A 21,554-nucleotide genomic window follows, 5' to 3' on the forward strand; every position below is an offset into this window, starting at 1 on the left:
GGCAAGAGGGGAAGACTATACTCTTTTTTCCTTGGTCAGGTTTTTTCCCATTGGATTTTTCTTGATAAGGTTTTTAATAAGGCAGTCCCCATCACTAAAGAATATTGTACTATTTTTCCTTCACTAAGATTTTTTTCCACTGGGTTTTTCTTTAGTAAGATTTTAACGAGACAATAATCCTAAATGGTCATTCAAGAGGAGTGTTGCGATAAGAATAATGTGGATGACCATAGGTGGCTCATCTTTTCCCATATTGAAATGCTAAGTTTCCAAAGTCATTACATTTAATGATAGTGCAAAATGAAACCTCATTTCATGTATAAATAGAGGTTGAACCTCAATGTATAACACACATCAATAACAATAATCTTCTCTCTCTATTATCTATATACGAAACTTTTCTCTCTCTCTTTCTTTCATACGCTACTATATATATATATATATATATATATATATATATGAATCATCTCCTTTATAAATAGTAATTGTAGTGAATATTACTATTAGAATTATCTAATTATATTTCATATTTTATATTTGTTACCTCTTTTTTATTTATTTATTTAGTTATTTTATAACACTGTTTATTTATATTATGATTAGTTTTTTCAATGGCCTTTGTTATGTTGTGATTAGGGGTGACAAAATGGATCGAATCCATCGGGTCAAACCGCTAAAAATGGCGGATGGGGACGAGATTTTGAACCCCGCAAAATTTTAAAAACCCGCAAAAATTGCGGGTCAAGACGGGGCGGACTGGCCCGGCGGGCTGCTATATTATTTTTTAAAGAGTATTTTTGTAAATTTACAAGTGATATATAAATAGGAAAATTAGGTTTCTTTCCCTTGCTTCCCAGTTCCCACTTCCCACAAACAGCCGGCCCTAACCCTTCGTCCCTTCCCTGACCTTGAGACGGTGAGACCCTCAGACCGACGGACCCTGACCCCCGGCTTCATCCTTCAACAGCTCAGCTCCATCGTCTGTCCTCACTCCTCGCTGTGTTCAGGTGTTCCCTGAGCTCCCTGCGCAGGCATTATCACACCATCGCGGTTCGTGGCGGCGCGCTCCAGTTCCACTTCTCTCTGAGCTGCCTCTCGTCGTCGGTCAGTCATGTCGCCGGTCGCTGTTTCATCTCGCCAGTCCTCACCAAATTGAAGTCCCGGCGATGCTGTCTCGTGTTGCCTCTACGCTGTCTCGGCGGTTCTGTGTTCCGGCGGATCCCGGCGGCGCTCCTCTCTCCTCCTCTGCCTCTCGACGGCTATTCAGTAAGTAAAGATTTTTATTTTTTTTGTTTTTTTTAATTAAGGAACTGTGATTATGGTTGTGGACAGCTTCTTTCATGCTGTTGAAAATTGCTGTGGATCTATCATCTGTTTATGAAATTTGTTTTACTGGTGTTTGTTTTTGAAATTTGTTTATGAATTTTGAGAGTAGGCAAGTAACCCTCTCAGATATCAGCATTGTAGTGTGAATAATACACGCTATTCATCTTGTTTATGAAATTTGTTTATGAATTTTTAATTCGTTGCTTTCTGTGATGCTTGGTGTATGTGTTCTGACTTCTGATGCAACATTATCTAAGATTATTGATGGTTCAGTTCTGAATTCTGATGCTTAGCTTCTTTAATGCTTTTGATATTGTTTCAATATTTTACTGTTTCAATATTTTCTTATGGATTTATTCGTGCTTTGGCGGGGCGGGGCGGGCCAGCCCGCTTTGCCACCCCTAATTGTGATTAGTTGGTCAAGTAAATTTTGTTTTGTTTGTTTATCGGAATTACATTGCTCAATGGTCTTTGATTACACTTTGCTGACAATTGCTTCTATTTGTGTATATGTGATGTACAAAACTTTTACCAACTCTATTAAAATATACTAGTTTAGAATTTTATCTTTTGAATATCAATATATACATTTTAGAAAGAAATACATATCATATGGTTATTCTTGAGAATAGTTATTAGTTTAATGTTGATGAATATATATTATTTATATATCTGCGTGTCTCCATGTCCAATGGATTTTAGAATTGGTGTGCTGATGTGTCTTGTATCGTGTTCTGTGTCCGTGCCGTGCTTCATAGATGATACATGAATTAAGTATTAGTAATATTAATTTAGATATTGTTATCCTATTTTTTAACATATAAATTAATTTTCCATTTATAATTCAAAATATTAAATATTTTTTGGCAATAGAGAGATCAATCAATTCCACCTTTTCTGAAAAAATATTAAATAAACAAAATGATAAAAATTAAAAAAGAAAAACTTTATTAAGCTTGTAATTATTTTGAAGCAGCTGGTACGCCAAATCAAAGGAACAATGACAAGTCTTCAGTGCTGACGTGTGCACCAAACACACCCTCCCAAAGAAGTAAAATTTATTGAACAACTGCTCTTTCATCAGCTCACCAAGCAAGAAAAATCCACTCTTTCAATCTCAATTCCATGTTTCTCCATTCATAGCAACAAACTAAGCACCATTTCACTGCAATTCTGATTCTGGGTATGTCTTTTACTCTAATCCCCCCTCTTTTTTTTTTAAATTATGAAAATGATCTGATCCATGTGGTGTTCTTAGCTGATTTTGAGGTTAAAGTTGTAGTCTTTCATGGAAATGAATTAAAGGGCATTCAATAAATTAATCAAACAAGGTAAAAAATGGAAAATTTCTAATAAAATCAACTTTTTTTTGTTGCTTTTTCTTTTGATTTATATGTTCATGTGAATCTCTGATTGTGTGATTAGATTAGATCATATCATTCATGTGAAGGTAAATGGGCAATTGATGATGTTTTTATGAATGTGATCATCAGATTTGGTGAGGAAAAGGAAGTGAATGATGGTATTGATGATAGAGGCATGATTATGAATTGAAGTGTGTTGTGGAGAAGAAATGAGTGTGAGGCATGCTTCGGTTCACCCAATTGATGAAGTTCCAACTACTGAAGGCGGCGGCGCTGATCAAAACAACAACAACAACAATATAACAATAATAACAACATTAACCCTCCTGCAAGGGTGAGGATGAAGGATATTCAAGGCATGCCAGGCACATCCAGTGGCCTATGTCTGTGGGTGTCTCAGTTTATCTTCACTGCGGCTGCGCTTGCCATCATGGTGTCTACTAGTGATTTCCCTTCTGTAACTGCCTTCTGGTAATCAATTATCAACCAAATTTGGACTGCTGTTATGAATGTAAGTTTTTCTTCCCCTTTATTCTTTTTAGTAAATGTTGTTTGTGATTGTGAATCTGTGACGGTTAAAAAGCCTATGTTGGAGTGAAAGGTTTGGTCAAATTATAAAGTTTTGGATCTTAGAGTATGTACAATTCAGTGACTTGTGTGATTTTGTCTATTGGATACTTGAAATGTCAGTTTTTTTTTTGTCATTTTCTTTTGCAAAAACATTGAGATTAACTTTACATTATGGCTATTCCTAAATCGCCAGTTTCAAGGTTTGTTTCATTTTTATCTTTATTCTTCATTATGGCTTTTTCATTCAGACAAATTCATTTCCAATCAAGATTAACTTTACATGTGATGGGAAATGATTAAGTTGAAAGAATTGAGAACTTTTACGGTGTATTTCTTGTCTCTTGGTCACTGACATTTGTTCTTGTAGAAGGTTAAAAAAGATTTTACTTTCATGTCCACTGATTCCACCATCACTACCAACTCTATTCTTCTCATTTTAGCATAGTGCTTGTGCTTTAGGAAAACTATAGAATTAAAAATATTCTCAATAACTATTTTTTTTAATGAAAAATAAGTTCTGATAGTTTATGTTTATGTTTGGATTAAAAGGATTATCAAATAATGTATCTAGCTGATCATATATTTACGAAAAATACTTATATGGTAAAATTATTAAACCTCCAAACAAAAAGTTACCTATAAATATAAGTTGCTTTCAAAATAATGTTCGTCAATAATATTCTGTAAGGCCATCGTCGGAATTCACCGAGCATTTCTTTTCTGTATAATAATTAGCAGCGAGCTTATAATGTGTCCTTATTCTGATTGTTTCTATACTAGCAGGATGACAAGTTTGGTTTCAGGCATTCATGCATTGGTGATTTATTTGAGTATCATTTGTATAGATGTATTTGCATGTCACTCCTACAGATGTATTACAAAACTGGTTGGGATTTCTTTGCCTCAATTTAGTCATATGATTATATAACATGGAACTTTTTTACTCTTTCAGATCCCCAGAACCCGTTGTGGTTCAAAAGTCAATAAACAATGGAATGAAGCACAGCACATCTTGAGATAAGAGTGACGGAAAAGTAACTAATAAGTAAGCATTTGTGTTCTGTTCGAAGTGCAATTTTTGTTATGAATTAAATATTATTTGTGTACGAACTAATACAAAGCAGATTTAAGTGCACAATAGGGAGAGATGGAGAAGAGAGTAGAATCGGTGAGAGCGAGAGTGAGAAGGGTAATCGAGATATAGTAGGTAGGTTTTCCCTCTCCTATATAACTCAAAAAAATGCTCGAACAAAGAAAGAAGTGGTTGATAAAATACTAAAATAATAATTAAAAAAAGAAGGGTTTAGACAAATAAAAAAATACATATCATGACTGCAAGTCAATAATTTATTACCGCGTCACCGTCACCGTCTCTTCATCCCTTGACTCATTTTACCTATCTTTCTTTAGATCCCTTCCTTCTTTCACCTTCTTTCATTAATGGAGTCTTATTCTTCCAAGAAAAATTCTCTTTCTTGGAACTTTATATGTTTGTAGCGTTTTTTCTGATCGTCTCCGTTATTATTTCCATTCATTTTACGATCACCACCACCACCAAAGATGGCTTCTCAATGCCTATCACTGGAACCTGTGATACGTGTTCGAATGAACGGCATTGGTATCACAATTCATGAACCACCCACCCAGTAACCAATAGCCACTACAACTGAAGTGGCAAATGAAGAACATTTTGATGTTATTGCAAGATTCACCATAGGAGATGGTGAACTTGCAGAGGTGGAAGTTGTGGTGGACACTGGAAGTGAGATTTTGTGAGTCTCGATAAATTTTCTCGAGGGCGTTTTAAAACTCAAGAAACTTTTACTGCCATGAGCTACGGTGTGACCGCCTAGGAATTCACTGTAAATTTTGCACTCTTGTAAGCGTCTATTATAGGTTTCGACAAGGAGGCTTAGTTACAGAAGGCTTTCTTTTTTAGAACACTAGGGGTACTCTCCTGGATCTAGGAGAAATCAACTTTGGTTGCAACTATCGGACTGTAAGCAAGGATCACACCAAAGGAATAATTGGGTTGAGTCGAGGTCCTTCTCCTTAATCCAATAACTTGGCATAGTGAAATTCTCACACTGCATTCTTCATGCAAGGAAAAAGAGTACTTTAAGATTTGGATCGCACGCGATTATAGAGGAGGGCTTTATCATACCTTTCATCTTGGGATCACAAAGATATCCATTTTGGTGAAAGGTGTGATGGAGCCCTCCTCTATAATCGTGTGTGAATCAAATTTTAAGGTACCTTTTTCCTTACATGAGGAATGCTGAGAATTTCACTATGCCAAGTTATTGGATTAAGGAGAGGGCACCTCGACTCAACCCAATTATTCCTTTGGTGTGATCCTTGCTTACAGTCCGATAGTTGCAACCAAAGATGATTTCTCCTAGATCCAGGAGAGTACCCCTAGTGTATTTCACTGACAATAAGCCTCCTTCATATCCTTGTCGAAACCTGCAATAGACGCTTGCAAGAGTGCAAAATTTGCAATGAATTTCTAGGCTGTTACATCCTAGCTCATGGCAGTAAAGGCTTCTTGAGTTTTTGCATATTAAGCGAGGGAATTTATTGAACTCCACAGAATCTCACTTCCAGTGTCTACCACAGCTTTCACTTCTGCAAGTTCAACACCATCTCCTATAGTGAATCTTGCAATGACATCAAGATTTTCTTCATTTGCCACTTCAGTTGTAGCAGCTACTGGTAGATTTATTGCTCCTGGGTGGTTCATGAATTGTGATACAAATGCCGAACGATTGTTCGAGCACGTTAACAGATCATAGTGATAGGCATTGAGAAGCCATCTTTGGTGGTGGTGCTGGTGATTGTAAAATGAATGGAAATGGTAATGGAGGCAATCAGGGAAGACGCTATAAACAATATAAAGTTCTAAGAAAGAATTCTTCTTGGGAAGAGAAGACTCCATTAATGGAATAATGGTGAAAGAAGGGAGGGACTCTGAATGAAGAAAGATAGATAAAATGAGTGAAGTGACGGTGACACGGTGATGAATTATTGACTTGCAGTCAAGATATGTGTTTTTTTATTTGTCTAAGCACATCTTTTTTTAATTTTAGTATTTTATCAACCACTTTATTTTCTTTATATATTCTCGAACACTTTTTTGGGTTATATAGGAGAGGGAGAACCTAGCTACTATCTCTCGATTACCCTTCCTGCTCTCGCCTATTCTACTCTCTTCTCCTTCTCCCACTGTTGTGCACTTAAATCTGCTTTGTATTAGTTCGTTGTTGCTGAGGAAGCGGGCATCAGATTTTTGGGGATAGGCTTTCAGCTAAAGTGGGGGAACCAATGACATACTTAAAATGCCAAAGGTAATTTTCTTTCTCCCAGTCTTTTTTAGGGCTTGAATTGGCTGTACATGCAAAAATTTCCTGCCATACCCCATCTTTAGTTTTTATCGAAGCTGTGATGCAATTTTTCTTCCATCATAATGAGTTACCAATGCATAAATTTTTGTTTTTTCATTAATTACCATTTTCTTTTCATTTTCACTTCAACTAATTAGTATTAGTGAATTTGAATTTTCTAATTTTCATTTCATGAGATGCAGAAAGCCTTTCCACCACTGGAATTTCCTGAGCTTGGAAGTTGCAACCTTCTGCAGTCATTTTTGAACAATGAGCTAAATTCTGTGGTGGAATTAGCAGCAGAGAAAGGTTGCTATGGTATTTTTTTTGTTCATTCAGCATTTTTGGCTCTTTTTGTCAAAACATAGACCATTTCCTTTTTGAATTGCAAAATACCAAGTTCTACAAGATCTATGTCAAGATGCTGCATTGTTTCAGGTGATAACTTTCTTCAAAGATTGGTCATCAATGGTTGGCTTACAAAATTAGCATTCCTCTGTGGCCATATAGAAAAACCAGTAGCCATTTGGTCCTTCAACACCAGTGAGTGAAAGTTTAGCCTCATGTTATGTTGTTACCAGCTTTAAGCATAGCAGTAAGGTTGTCACTCATCTATTTTTGTTTGTTCGTTCAGTGTTATATTCATCAAATGAAGAGCTCCGAAACTCATCCTCTGACTTTTGGTGTGCAGTTCTCTCTTCTAGAAAAGAGGTAAATACATGTTTGTTATGTTTCCTTTTGGTAATGATAGATGTTGGTAGTGGTAACAATTATGACCTAGCATGTTTTGATTAAATTTACTTTCAATTGATACTTTAGTATTTAATATAGCATCATATTTTTAGGTTGATGAATTGCCTGTCAAAATTGGTTGGTTTCCTGAGTACTCGGATTTGAGAAGAGCTCTTGACCCTTATGGGTTTCTTTTTGAATTTTCATCCAGTGGTGAACCCAAAAATTTAGGCAACCATGTTGAGATATTTTCAGAATTTCAAGTGGAACAGCAAAGACATTGCTACATAAATTTATTGCCATCCTTTTGAGAAAATCTACTTGTCTCCTAGATTCTGACACTGGAGAACCACCCTCAAAATATTCGAGCCTGGCTCAAATTTGTCACTGCTTGTTGTCTAATACGGTAAGCCACAACAGTGAATCTACTTAAATAATTATGTGAATTGGTTTTCTGTTACTTTATTACCTCTGGCACACTTAAAGAATTCCCGAATTAAGTGTTTACTGATGACTTTTGGGTTATCATAGTTTATTTATTGACCATCACCAATGTCTATTGTACCATAGTGATTCGTGATTAAGTGTTTATTTGTAACTTGAGTATATTACATATTTAAGGTGTAAATCCTTGTTATTTTAGGCTTTTTCATTGATTTGTTTTTGAATGGCAGTGTGTTATGATTCATGATTCAAAAGTTAGACATGATTTTAGGACATATGATTTATCATTTGACATCCTTGTTTAGTGGTTTGACAATGTCAACTTACGCCGTTTTATTCTCATTGCAGGAGTAAACGACCAGCATTTTCTGTTGTAGAAGCTGAAGAACTCATTGAAAGCATTGTATGTCTATTCCTAGATCACCAGTTTCAAGGTTTATTAGTGCTTTTGAATGATTGCATGCAAGCCATTGTTAATTACTTCACAGACCAGGAATGGCATTCAAGTTGTGAGAACATAGCAAAATTCGTTGCTTCCAGGTTGTTATTACTTTTGGTGTCAGTAATAGTAATTCAGTTATGCTACAAACTTCTTTGGCACCACAAAACTTCCTTATATAGATAGATAACATCAACCTTGTGCTACTTCATGAATCAAAATACATAGTTATTCATCACTTGTTCAATTTTTGAGGGAGGAATTAATACAGAGTAGCTCAGCTAGAAAGCCTTGGAGTTGGGGAGGCTTTGAAGGACCAAGGAGTGTGCAGGTGGAACTATGTTCTCAGAAATGTTCAACAACATGTGAAGAGCCATGTTAGATCGTTTTCACAGTTTCCTTCTTCTTCCTCTGCTATGGTCTCCATTACAGTACTCAAGAGGTCCCAAAAAGCTAAGCAGTCATTGGAATCATTAAGAGAAGTCATGTACTTATCTTGTTGGGGTCCTATCTAAATGTTAGTAATGAGATCCATTTAGGACAATAGAGAAACAAATTTTCATCTTTGATGTTACTAGCTAGGCTTTGGACATGTGAGAAGAAGACCGATAAAACATCCCGTCAAGAGGGTGGATGAGATGGAAGATGGACAAAGGCGAAAGGTAGAGGAAAACCTAAGAAGACCATCCATGAGGTGGTTAAACGAGATCTACATGTAAATGGTTTCTCTGTAAACATGATACATGACAGATCACAATGGCGTCGTTTGATTTATGTAGCCGACCCCACTTAGTGGGACGAGGCTTTGTTGTTGTTTATGCTACTAGCTAGGCCATGATTCCATGTAGTCTTATAAGGTGGGGTAATATAAAGCAATTATTTCATCTTGTATACATAACATCATCGTATGGTACAAGATGAATACAAGAGTTGTTTGGTTATAATGATTCTTCTTCAATATAGAATGCTTACTTTTTTGTTAAGGTAGAAAACTCCTATTTTCATGATATGTTGTGGTGTTGGGAGAATTCCTTTGACTATTTTTAGTCTCTTAATTTTGGGTAAGTGTTCATCAAATCAAATTCTATCTTTAAAAACATAACACCATAGGTTTGATTATGCATAGGTTGGATGATGTGAGGGATCATCATTCAAATTCAGTATTTGTTAGTTGTTGCCATAAAATATCGTTCAAATAATACTTCATTAATTACTCTATTTCATAGTCTTGTTTTCTTACAAATAACTTTACTACGAGAATAAAGAGGATTTGTCTACGTGGAAAAAGTATAAAATGGTTCTTTAAGAACGAGGGAGAATATGCCATTTTTGTAGCTGTGATGATTTTATATTATATTTTTTATATTGCATGGATGACTTTTAAGTTAGTTAAATTATAATGAATAAATTAAAAAATGTCCCAATTATACTAGTAATTTTAAGACGTATATTTAGTGAAAGAAAAATGTGGGCTTTTGTGATAAATATGTATTTAGTAAAATTAATTTATTAAAAATAATATATATATCAAAATCAGTTATCCTTTTATTTTTATATTGATAAAAATAAAAGAAAATTGGTATTAATTTTGTTTGTTTTGCTTTGTTTTATTGATACCAAAAAAATATATAATTAATTCAAATTGTTGATACCAAAAAAATATATAATTAATTCAATTTTTTCAACAAACTATGTAATTTATATATTATTTAACTACTCTAATTATTATTTGTATAATACTATTAGTTAAGTATATAGTTCCAAAAAATTTTTGTACTGTGCAACAAATTTTGTGTGTTGTGTACTAAAATTTAGGTATTGTGTGTATTTTGTTGATTGAGTATCAAATATTCTAGACATATGGTCTTTTAAAAATTTTTGTGTTGTGTATCAAAATTTATGTGATGTGAATAAAAAATTTTTGTGCTTTAATTTTTTGAACATATATAAAAGAAGAAGATGAAGAAGACAATGACATTAAGAAATAACAAGAGAAAAAAAAGAAAATGACGATGTTATTGAAGAAGAAGACGACGAAATCAACGTTGACGAACGATAATAAAAGTGGAGAAAATAGAGGAGGAGGAAAAAAGAAAAGAAGAAAAAAAATATATCACTTGATAAATCCAAATTGATTATATTTGTATTTCCTTTATTGAATAGTTATATATTGACCATATTATAAAAATAAATTATCATGTAATTAATACTCTTTTGTACTTTTATGAGTTTAAAAATAATAAATGGTTAATCAAACATTTATAATATTGTAATTAACGATTTGACACATATTGTTTTGCATTTATTTTTTTCATCAATAATACATGAATTAAGGATTAGTAATATTAATTTAGATATTATTATCCTTTTTTAACATAAATTAATTTTACATTTATAATTCAAAATATAAGTATTTTTTTCAAGTTAATTTGTTGGTAAAATGGCGATAGAGAGATCAATTTCGCTATTTCTGAATTAAATAAATAAAATGATAAAAATTAAGAAAGGAAAACTTGATTAAGCTTGTAATTATTTATTAATTTGGAGCAGCTGGTACGCCAAATCAGAGGAACAATGACAAGTCTTCAGTGTTGACGCGTGCACCAAACACACCCTCCCAAAGAAGTAAAATTTATTGAACAACTGCTCTTTCATCAGCTCACCAAACCAGAAAAATCCACTCTTTCAATCTCAGTTCCATGTTTCTCCATTCATAGCAACAAACCAAGCACCACTTCACTGCAATTCTGATTCTGGGTATGTCTTTTTCTCTAATTTCCCCTCTTTTTTGTTTTTTTGTTTTTTTTTTTTAAATTAATGAAGGAATCAATGAAACTGATCTGATTCATGTGGTGTTCTTGGCTGATTTTGAGGTTAAAGTTGTAGTCTTTCATGGAAATGAATTAAAGGGCATTCAATGAATTAATCAAACAAGGTTAAAAAATGGAAATTTTCTAATAAAATCACCTTTTTTTTGTTGCTTTTTCTTTTGATTTATTTGTTCATGTGAATCTCTGATTGTGTGATTAGATCATATCATTCATGTGAAGGTAAATGGGGAATTGATGATGTTTCTTTGAATGTGATCATCAGATTTGGTGAGGAAAAGGAGGTGAATTTGGATGGTATTGATGATAGAGGCATGATTATGAATTGAACTGTGTTGTGGAGAAGAAATGAGTGTGAGCCATGCTTCGGTTCACCCAATTGATGAAGTTCCAAATACTGAAGGAGGCGGAGGAGGCGGCGGCGGTGATCAAAACAACAACAACAACAACAACAATAACAACATTAACCCTCCTCCAAGGGTGAGGATGAAGGATATTCAAGGCATGCCAGGCACATCCGGTGGCCTGTGTCTGCGTGTCTCTCAGTTTATTTTCGCTGCGGCTGCGCTTGCCATCATGGCGTCTACTAGTGATTTCCCTTCTGTAACTGCCTTCTGGTAATCAATCAAATTTGGACTACTATTATGAATGTGATTTTTCCCCTTTATTCTTTTTAGTAAATGTTGTTTGTGATTGTGAATCTGTGACGGTTAAAAAGCCTATGTTGGAGTGAAAGGTTTGGTCAAATTATAAAGCTTTGGATCTTAGAGTATGTACAATTGAGTGACTTGTGTGATTGTGTGTCTATTGGATACTTGAAATGTCAGCTTTTTTTGTCATTTTCTTTTGCAAAAACATTGGTTGGGTAGTTCTTTTTTTTCTTTTGTCAAAGCATCTACTACATGTGTATGATAAATAATGCCATTGGTGGATCTAGATTGCATTATTTGATTCTTTGAGGGAGAATTTTGCAGCTTAAGCCTAATCAATTAGTGAGTCATTCTTCTTGTTCTTCATTTGTATATATAGCTATATCAACAAGTGTGATAATGGTGGAGGATGCATGGTTCATATGAAATCCTGCTTGCTAATAAACACAAGCTTCCAATGAATTATGCTTGCAAAGAGATCATGAGAACAAGTTATCATACAATTGCAGTTTGGGGTTCCCCTATGCATGATGGATTCTGTTCATGTTGAAAATTTATTCCATTACAGACAAATTAGATTCAGAGTTTTGCATTTCATAGAATGTAATCCGTTTGACTCTACTAAGATTTATTAAGTATTAACCTTTAGCATGTCGTGGGTTTGAAAACCGGTTATTTTGCTAAGATGGCTTGGTTAATTTGTTACAGATTCATGAAATGCTATCCAATTTAGTAATATCCCTTTTCTTCTCTTTGCATCAGTTACCTTGTTGCGGCTGCGGGCTTGCAGTGCTTGTGGAGCCTTTCATTGGCTATTATCGACCTATACGCCCTTTTAGTAAGGAGGTCTTTGCAGAACAACCGAGTTGTCAGTTTATTTACCATTGGTGATGGGGTAAGATCTCTATAGTAAATCGCAAGCCTCAATAATAATAATGTAAAAATTCTGTAATGCAAAATAATTGTCACACCTTCCAAGCAATTTTTGGGTGCGTTTGGTTTGCATTTTTATTTTCTGTTCTAAAAATTTTATGAAGGAATAAGAGAAAATAATGAAAATAATAAAATTTTGTTTTCTGTTTTCATCTCCTATTTTCTCCTTTTTTTTTTCTTTCACAAAATCCTAGAAACAGAAAACAGTGAAAATGAGAAAGCAAACCAATCCCATTCACTTGAACTTTCTATTGATGTACACCACACTACTTATCAATATGTTCAAAGAGAAATATTTTGTGTACTCATTTTATCACATACAATTAGTCAACAACACAAACTCCTCCATCGTTAGATGCGATGTTGGACTTATCTCAACGATAGAGAGGGGTGTGTCGGCTTGGTGCATAAGGTAGAAGTAAGTACAAATATCACATGTCTGTGTTCAAATAACTCTGGTCAACTTACATTTATTTTAACTGCCATCACTGAGGAATTGTAACTGAAAAGCTCAGTCAACTACTATTGTCTTTACTAAACATGATGTTAGACACATGGAGCATTTAGTTTTGGCTTATGCAATGTTTTTTTTACCCCCTGCTGAGAAATGAAAATGCTGCAGTGCTGTTAATTTCACAGGACTTGTTTGTTGTTGTGTCTTTACATGCATGCAGGTCACATCAACACTTACATTTGCTGCGGCTTGCGCATCAGCGGGAATAACCGTGCTCATAGATAATGACCTTGGAAGCTGTGGACAAAACCACTGTGTTCAGTTCGAAACTGCTACCGGCATGGCCTTCATTTCTTGGTTCACAACAGTTCCTTCTTTCCTACTCAACTTCTGGTCCTTGGCATCCCGGTAAAATTACATAAGGCCGCGTTTGGTAACTGAGTAAGAAATAAATACAGCGATACAGAGATGCACGATATTGTTTCGAGTGAGAGACAGATATACAAAGCTGTGTCTCTATATCTGTATTTCATATTCTCCGAGCTACCAAACACGGTCTTAACAATGATACATACAGAAAAATACAGAAACTTTTGCAGCTCGTAAAAATGAGTGTTGCCATCATGTGTTACCTTACCCCAAATGTTTTTAAGATTGGTATTTTGTTAGTATGCAATGGTTGCATGTAAATCTCATTGACCAAACCAGAGGTTCAATGTTAACTTGTTCATAGGGTGGTTTCTTTTGTATTGAAATTTGTATCAATGCTTTGGTTGGTTTAAATGATTAAAAATTTATCCTCTAAAGATGGTTTCAACTTTCAAGTTCAAATCTTGCAAAATAATGGGGCAAATAAAATAATATCAAGAAATTTCTTGAGATAATTTTATATCTAACACTAACATGATTAGTGCTGTGAATAACGAATGATTAAGCACTCTTAATAACATTAATCATCCTAGTAGTATTAGTGGCGTTTCTTGTAACCAACTCTCTTCTTATTTTAGCAATTAGCATGGTGCTTGTGCTTTAGGAGAACTATAGAATTAAAATTATTCTCAACAACTATTTAATTTTTTATGAAAAATAAGTTCTGATAGTTTTTGTTTATGTTTGAATTAAAAGGGATTATCAAATAATGTATCTAGCTTATCATATATTTGAGAAAAATACTTTTTATATGGTAAACTTATTACAAAGATAATCCAAATTTTTCTAACTCTCTCTAAACCTCCAAACAAAAAGTTACCTATAAATATAAGTTACTTTCAAAATAATATTTGTCAATAATATTCTGTTTCTAAATCTTATATTCTGTAACTTTTTTTACCTTGAAAAAGTTTAGAGAAAAACCCAAAATAGTCCCTGACAATTGTCTTAAAAAACAACGAGGCCCTTTACAAAAATAAATACCAACCCGGCCCCTCAGATTTACTTTTATGGAACTGATTAGCCTCTGTGCCAAAAAAATCAATACTTTTTTTGGCACAAACTAATCAGTCCCAAAAAAAATATCAGGGGTCAGATTGGATTTTTTTTTTTTGAGACCTCGTCCTTTCGAGATAATTGTCAGGGCCAGATGGGTATTCATTCAATAGTTTATTCCCCCACCCAAAAAAATAATCTATTTGAACAAAAATTGAACAAAAAAAGAAAGGGTTAAGTGGTTGGTCACAAAAACACATGATACTAACATTAGTAGTCATCAGCCATGAATTATAATACTAAGTTGTCAGAAAAACATGAAATTCCTTAAACTATCAGAAAAGTACTAAAGGAAATTTACAACATAATTTGGTCTCTGCACTACAATAAGAAATAAATGAAATCGAATTAAATGCAAACTTGATCCTGTGAGTTACAGTATATGAACAAAAATTTGGAACTTCCATATTTGCCCCCTTTCAATTCTTTTTTAATGTTCAAAGTGGGAAACACCAAATTGGATCCATTATCATACAAATGACCAATTTATAAAAGAGAAAGCTAAGCAATGAACAGTGTTGTCTTCTGCAGCAAGCACTTTCCATGCTATGGCTTGTTCATATGAAACATGCCTCCCCATTGTTGACATGCATATTCCAGCTGGAAGATAAGCATAACCCTGATACAAGAACACACAAATTCACCATTTTTTGAATAGGGAAGTGTAGTTTGCAACAAGAAAATGCAATAACAATGTGAAACAACATAGTTTACATCTTTTGTTTTCTATTTTCCATATATTATATTCTCAAGATTCGCGAAGAAAAAACTAAACGACTAAAATAAAATCTTAGGGTGCATTTAGTTTGTTTTTCATTTCAAGTGTTTTCTGTTTTCAAAATTTCGGAAATTATAAGAAAAAACAGGCTGTGATAACAAAAATTGGTTTTTTATTATTTTCACTGTTTTCTCTATTTTCTTAAAATTCTACAAAACATATGGAAAATGAAAAACGCAAACCAAATGCATTCATTCTAGACTTGGTTCAATTTGGAAATTACCTGCTGCATTAACTTGGCAAAGTCTGCACACAATGCCTTGCGACCGGATTCGTCAAAAATTTTGTCCAATGTGATGTCTTGTAAAGCCACTAGGGTTGTTTCCAACATGTCAAGGCCAGCTTGATTCGCAAAGATGAACACCGGCAGCGACTGCAATGCACAAAAGAATATCACACAATTGTCGCATGGTATGCATTTTAAGGGACATCAGAAAAACTTACAAAAACCGAAACCAAAACCATACATACCTTCAGTGAGCAGCACAAAATGGCATCCTGATGATGCCACAAACTCTTCAACATCGAGTCGCCAACAAGAGAATCTGATCTCAGCAAGTCAGACCCTAAATAGTAACTGTTATTGGGAAGAGACATATTACTATTAGGCCTTTTTCCCAAAAAGAAATACCAACTATAATGCTTCAATGGGTCTAATCCTAGAATCATTTAACAAAAATATGAACTTACCTATAACTCTGGCAGATCCAGTGAGCTAGTGTAAGGGCTTCTGGAGAACCAGGATATAGTTTAGACCCAACGTTAGGGTTCATTCCAGGAGATATAGCCATAGCAACCCTTTGGACAGAAGAAATCACACTACGGACATATTGTCGTGCCATGACAGCAACATTATCTTGTAAATTGCTGTCAAAAGGAAACTGGAACGCGATGGTCAACACTGATCGGGTGTTTTGACTTGATGATGCATCTCCTGCGCCCTGAGTAGTCGCCGGGCCAACTTCAAGACCAGATGTCAAGTCAAGGGTCCTGTTAGAAGTTGTTGCATCCTTTTTATCACCCTGAAACATGGTAACATACAGGGGTTCATAGACCGACATCAGCAACAGTGAAAAAAAAAAGAAGGGGATGATGCAAACGAATCAATACTCAACTGGTTTTGAATCCAATGGGACGATGCGGAAGCCAGATGGTACCAATGGAGCATCATCAGGGAACATTTCATCGATTGGAGCAAATATAAGCTCAGAACAAGCCCCCACAGCATTCTCATCAATTCCGCTGCATATCTGAAAAAATAAGCCAAAAGAAACATCAGCATGAAGTATATCTTCGTAAGAATTTGATAATTGAAAATCTTAACACTTCAGAGATATTTGATCAGACAATCACATCATTGAAAAAAATAATAGCAACGCCGTACTGAAAAAATTATACTTGCATTTAACCTGACATTGCATAGCTAAAAAGAATTGCATTAGAATAAAACAAGAGTCGAACACATTACCTGTAAGAGATGAATGTCCCTAGAAGCAAAAGCATCTTCTTGGGCAAGAGAGTGGCCTTCAAGCCGAATAACTTCCAGCATCTGGAGTAAAAATGAAACCTTGTTGGCGATTTTGCTTGAAAGTACAAATCATAATCGGCCCGAAAAGGAAAGACATTGTGTGGCAAGTAGCTGGGAATGAAAAAGCAAATTACCTCTTCATGTTCAATTGTATGGCCAAGTGGCATGATTATTTGACTGCCAGTGAATCTTGTAGGCCTCATTCCTGGATAAGCATAGGAGCCAGCTTTCAGTGATGCAGCAGCATAAGCATCAACATTGAAATCAGCCCACTCTGAGCGGTGCTCCCTGAGAAAGCGAACCAAAACAGCAGGAGGAACGTTCTGAAAACAAAGTAATATAAAAGACTTGTCATAAAACAATTCAATGTATATTAAGGAACTCTTCATCCATTTCAAATCACCATGTTCACATTTTATCAAAGAATGTCTTTCCCCTCAATGATCATATTCGATATCAAACTTTTCAAATGTCAGTTTCACTTTTCCATGTCATGCACAAAAGACTAATAGTAATATCCCAGCAAGGAGAACCTTTTGCAGAGAATTTCAGGCAATTGGATTTTCAGACTCACTTGGAGCAACATAGAAGCTTTTGCACAGAGAATTCCTCCAAGAAATGTAAGGGAACTAGCAGGATTAGAAGTGCCGCTCAAATTCTTGGTTGAATTAACTGCAATAATTACATCCTCAGCACCATCACAGTTTAGTACAGTCCATCCGTCATCATTGAATCCATTCACAGCATCATTGAAGCCTCTGTAGGTGTGAGATTTCAATTTCAGCCAATGAGTATATCGTATAGGAGAGAATGATGCAAAATAAACACAATGGAACTGGAGATTGAAATAAGTTTCAAAGAAACAGTGATTTCATGCTATTTGCCTACCTGCTCAATCTTTGGCTGAATGTTCGAAGAACAGCAGGCTGCCGACCCAATCCATATACCACTTCACCACTTGTTTCCTGGGCTATTTGCCTTATATATCTAAGTGCCTATCACAAGAACCATCAATTAATAACTATCTTCTAAAATACGGAATGACATGAAAGTATGTTCCCTAACAACAGGTTAAAGACATGAATAGATGAACAACAAGAGGAAACGAGGGAAATATACGGAGATATTCAATCTGTATGTCATAAAGACAGAACCTTACAACTTCCAGATTATGTCTTCGCACAGTCTAACATCTATTTTCCCCATATTATTTACTCATACCAGACGAAATCATCAAAAAGATTTGCAGCTCAGATTTGGACATTATTCACAATTATGACACTAGTCAATGATAATTTACACACATTATTTAACAGATTAACTATGATAAACTTACTGCAATTGTCATTTTTTGGGCCACCACTTTTGATGATTCGTAAAGTGGTCGCAACACTTCTGGCACACTCCAGGCCTGGAAGAAAACAACAAACAGGTTAATGTATGAAAGAAGAAATGAAAAACAAATGCCAAATTGTAAAGCAGTCGGTCAAACCTCAAGATTTAGGTGGTCTACGATGTGAATAATTGACCCTCCACCTTCACATGGTCGAATCAAATAGCCGCTAGGAAGCATTTCAGCCCTTACAAACTGAGCAGCAGCAGCTGCATTAGGGCCACTCCCAGAACCAGATAGAGATCTCTCACAAACCTTCAAAAGTGGAATCAGATGGATTAAGTGCAAAATAATGAAAGCATCGTCTCACTTCAAAGCAGAACTTTAAAAGTGAGAGTCACAGTTTTATCGTAAGTCCAACGCAAACTCACCACAAGACTGCCATTTTCCAGGCTTGTAGTGTATCTGAGAGTCCAGAAATCCCGGGCAGGAGCCAGTGTCGTTGGAGCATATGTCTGAAAAAAAAATTCAAATTTTACTCAAGAGAGTAATAAACAAAAAGAATTGTCAAATGTTGTATTTAAATTCTCACCTGTGTGTACACAAGTTCAATGGTCCCTCCATTACCCGCAGGGAACATTGTGAAAACCTCTAGGCTCCGACACTCCCGAAACCAAGATGGACGATCTTTCAGGATCTCCGCAATCTATTAAAAATTTAGGGACTTAGAAATTCAAAACTTGAATAGAATGCAGAGTTTAACTTGCATACAAAGAAATGGAAGAATAATCACAAATCATACTCACTTATTTACAAGACGATACACTACCTTTGTAGGTTCTAAACTAACAAGACCGCAGGCTCGAGCTGCCACTCCACTGCAACTTTGTGAAATGGCAAAGATCCCAACCGAATCCGGACCAGGCTGACAATATTTTTCGACAAAGAAAAAAAAAGGAAGCGAAATCCGTAAGTTTAGCAGACTAAACTTTTAACCTTCATGATCGTAAGAAAATCTCAATACTGATCTCCCGAAATACTATAATTATTAACTCATTTATTAATTTCACTTCTAGGATCACCAAAAAGAGTTAACAAAAAATAAAGAACAGCAACCTTCATCCCAGGCATCTGGACCCAATCGACAGCAGTCCCCGTAGCCTTGGATAGGAACTCTGTCAAAGTCTCCTCTGCAATTGATAGGAGTCTGCAAACATCTCAACAATTAAAGAAAGAATCAGATAAAGCTTCATCGTATATGTACATATAAAATGCAGAAAGTTCAGTGAATAGCTCCAAATTTACCCAGCAGGGTTGTTAGCATCTCTCATGGAATGCTGAGGAGTAGTAACCACCGAATCACAACTAGCATCAGTAGTTGCAGCTGATGTCTGCAGTGTTTAAGGACAAAAATTACTTAAATAACCCTTCAAAAGACCAAAACATAAAAATACTCTATATATATTGATTATATTCTCATCACATGTTGATATAAAAAACAAAACTTAATTCAATCTAAACCATGACACATATATAGTAGTGCATCAAAAAAGACATTTTTGAGTGTTATAATTTCTTTTGAAAATTAGGTGACAAATTGCTAATCACACAGGCACGTGTGTTCATATATACTTACAGTTTGCAATTGCTGCCTCATGTAACCATTCTCACACACAAGCTGTGACACTTGTTTCTGCAACCGATCATTTTCTTCCATTAACAACTTGTTCATTGCTGTAAGCTTCCGGTTCACAGTTTGAAGCCGTGAAGCTTCTTTTCTCTGCTTCTCCCTACACCTGCACCATTATGATTCCATTTCAACAACACCCCACAATTCACATAACCAAAAAGTTGCAATCTTTGAAGCCAAAAATACAACAAAATTAAGATTGTGTTAGATGACAACACCCCACAATCAACCAATAAAAAAAAAAAACAATAATTGAGATGTTTAAACTAAAAGTTTGAGGCAAACCTTCTATTCTGGAACCAAACCTTGATTTGCTTTGGTTCAATGTTGGAAAGAATGGGGCACTCTCGGATCAGTTGTTGCCTCCTGAGGGAACTTGGTTTTGGGCACTCAGCATAGACCCTTTCAAGAGCTTCAACCTGTTCAGCAGTGTACCTCACATATTTCCCAGAATCAAGGTGCTTATCAATGCTACCACTGCTGCTACTCTCTCTGTGATGAGCCACAGCCATAGCCATGATTCCTCCTTACTATTATCCCAAAGGACACAAGTCCAAATCACAATCAAAGAAGTTGAAAAGGAAAACCCAAAGTTCTAGCCTAAACAAGAACAGGACCCTTGGTGACAGTGAAGTATGGGCTCTGGCATAGAAAAACTTGTTTGGTTAAGCACAAAGAAGAAGAAAAAGAAACTTCAGAAAAGAAAACAAAAACCAAAAAAGGAAAAAAATTAGTTTATTTCTTCAGGTAATGGTTCCAAATTTCCTAAGAGGTAAATCAGACTATGTATACCAGCTGAAAGAGGAAACAAAACCTTGTTCCCTTTTGGTTTTCACACTACTAACTACCAAAAACCATACATAAAGAAAAAAAAATGATTTTTAGTGAGGTGTGAGAGGCAAGACACCAGTCTTGATAAGCTCTAAGGATTTTTATTGTTTTGTTCAAAGGTGAGTGTGAATGAGGAATCCATAGAAGGAACAAAATGGGAACTTTAGGAAAATTTCAAGATTGAGTTTGAACGTTGAACACACTTTAGAAGAGGATGAAGTGTGAAAGAATAAAAAAGGGGGAAAAGGAAGGAAGAAGAGAGAAAGTGAGTGAGTGAGAGAGTGAGAGAATAAGAAATGGAGCTTGATGGAGAAGGAAGGAATAGAGAGGTGTGAGTTCGGGGAAACCAATGTTGTCGTTTGTGTGTGTCTGTGTATTCTTGTTCTTGTCCCTGTTTGTTTCTCGTCTCAAAGAGAGAGAGAGAGAGAGAGAGAGAAAGTGAGTTTTTTGTTTGTTTGTTTGTTACAGTTAATAAGGAGGAGGAGGGAGTGGAGAAACCCTAGTCATGGTGAGAGAATTTTCCGGGAAAATTGAGCTGGAAGGAAAATTGAAGAAGAAGAAGAAGAAAATAGAGAGAGAGAGAGAGAAAGACACGAAAATCGAGTGTGTTGTGTTTTTTTTTTATTATAAATATTTTCGGCGCATTTACGTCCTTGTCCCTGTCCATCCTTTGAAATGACGTTTATGGGTCCCACTGTTTTCACGCCCCACTCTCTTGTCCCCCTCTCTACACTCTACACTCTTTTTAGTCTTTACAATCCACCAAACTCTCTACACAAGTTTTTT

General features: G+C 35.3%; 3 protein-coding genes and 1 long non-coding RNA gene across 5 annotated transcripts; 3 read left to right on the forward strand and 1 right to left on the reverse strand.

Annotated features, from left to right (window-relative positions):
• The first annotated feature begins 867 nt into the window (after positions 1-867).
• LOC130967427 (uncharacterized) lies at positions 868-5,241 on the forward strand. The gene is made up of 4 exons (XR_009081328.1): positions 868-1,266; positions 2,303-2,509; positions 2,820-3,201; positions 4,213-5,241. It is a non-coding gene; the product is annotated as an uncharacterized LOC130967427 (long non-coding RNA).
• A 239-nt stretch (positions 5,242-5,480) lies between these two features.
• On the forward strand, positions 5,481-9,457 carry LOC130967426 (uncharacterized). 2 transcript variants are annotated; one of them, XM_057892279.1, is made up of 6 exons: positions 5,481-6,607; positions 6,847-6,961; positions 7,082-7,186; positions 7,278-7,354; positions 7,489-7,781; positions 8,168-9,457. In XM_057892279.1, exons 1-5 carry the CDS (start codon positions 6,599-6,601, stop codon positions 7,684-7,686), a joined length of 504 nt encoding a protein of 167 aa, XP_057748262.1. In that variant the 5' UTR covers positions 5,481-6,598; the 3' UTR covers positions 7,687-7,781; positions 8,168-9,457. The 2 variants fall into 2 exon arrangements, with proteins under 2 accessions (XP_057748262.1, XP_057748263.1); XM_057892280.1 differs by having other exon boundaries at positions 5,482-6,607; positions 6,847-6,952; positions 8,168-9,456.
• A 1,351-nt stretch (positions 9,458-10,808) lies between these two features.
• Positions 10,809-13,929, forward strand: LOC130967425 (CASP-like protein 5A2). The gene is made up of 4 exons (XM_057892278.1): positions 10,809-11,015; positions 11,352-11,703; positions 12,499-12,631; positions 13,344-13,929. Exons 2-4 carry the CDS (start codon positions 11,435-11,437, stop codon positions 13,533-13,535), a joined length of 594 nt encoding a protein of 197 aa, XP_057748261.1. The 5' UTR covers positions 10,809-11,015; positions 11,352-11,434; the 3' UTR covers positions 13,536-13,929.
• A 1,001-nt stretch (positions 13,930-14,930) lies between these two features.
• Positions 14,931-21,310, reverse strand: LOC130969120 (homeobox-leucine zipper protein REVOLUTA-like). The gene is made up of 18 exons (XM_057894714.1): positions 20,223-21,310; positions 19,884-20,043; positions 19,553-19,638; positions 19,364-19,454; positions 19,077-19,172; positions 18,840-18,953; positions 18,679-18,762; positions 18,407-18,562; positions 18,251-18,325; positions 17,803-17,909; positions 17,489-17,672; positions 17,049-17,237; positions 16,855-16,935; positions 16,502-16,636; positions 16,077-16,408; positions 15,858-15,963; positions 15,610-15,759; positions 14,931-15,227 (listed from the first exon to the last, which is right to left on the reverse strand). The coding sequence occupies exons 1-18, from the start codon at positions 20,453-20,455 to the stop codon at positions 15,078-15,080; spliced, it is 2,529 nt and encodes an 842-aa protein (XP_057750697.1). The 5' UTR covers positions 20,456-21,310; the 3' UTR covers positions 14,931-15,077.
• Positions 21,311-21,554: the final 244 nt, after the last annotated feature.

Source organism: Arachis stenosperma, chromosome 3, assembly GCF_014773155.1.
Source record: "Arachis stenosperma cultivar V10309 chromosome 3, arast.V10309.gnm1.PFL2, whole genome shotgun sequence".
Taxonomy (NCBI): Eukaryota; Viridiplantae; Streptophyta; class Magnoliopsida; order Fabales; family Fabaceae; genus Arachis; species Arachis stenosperma.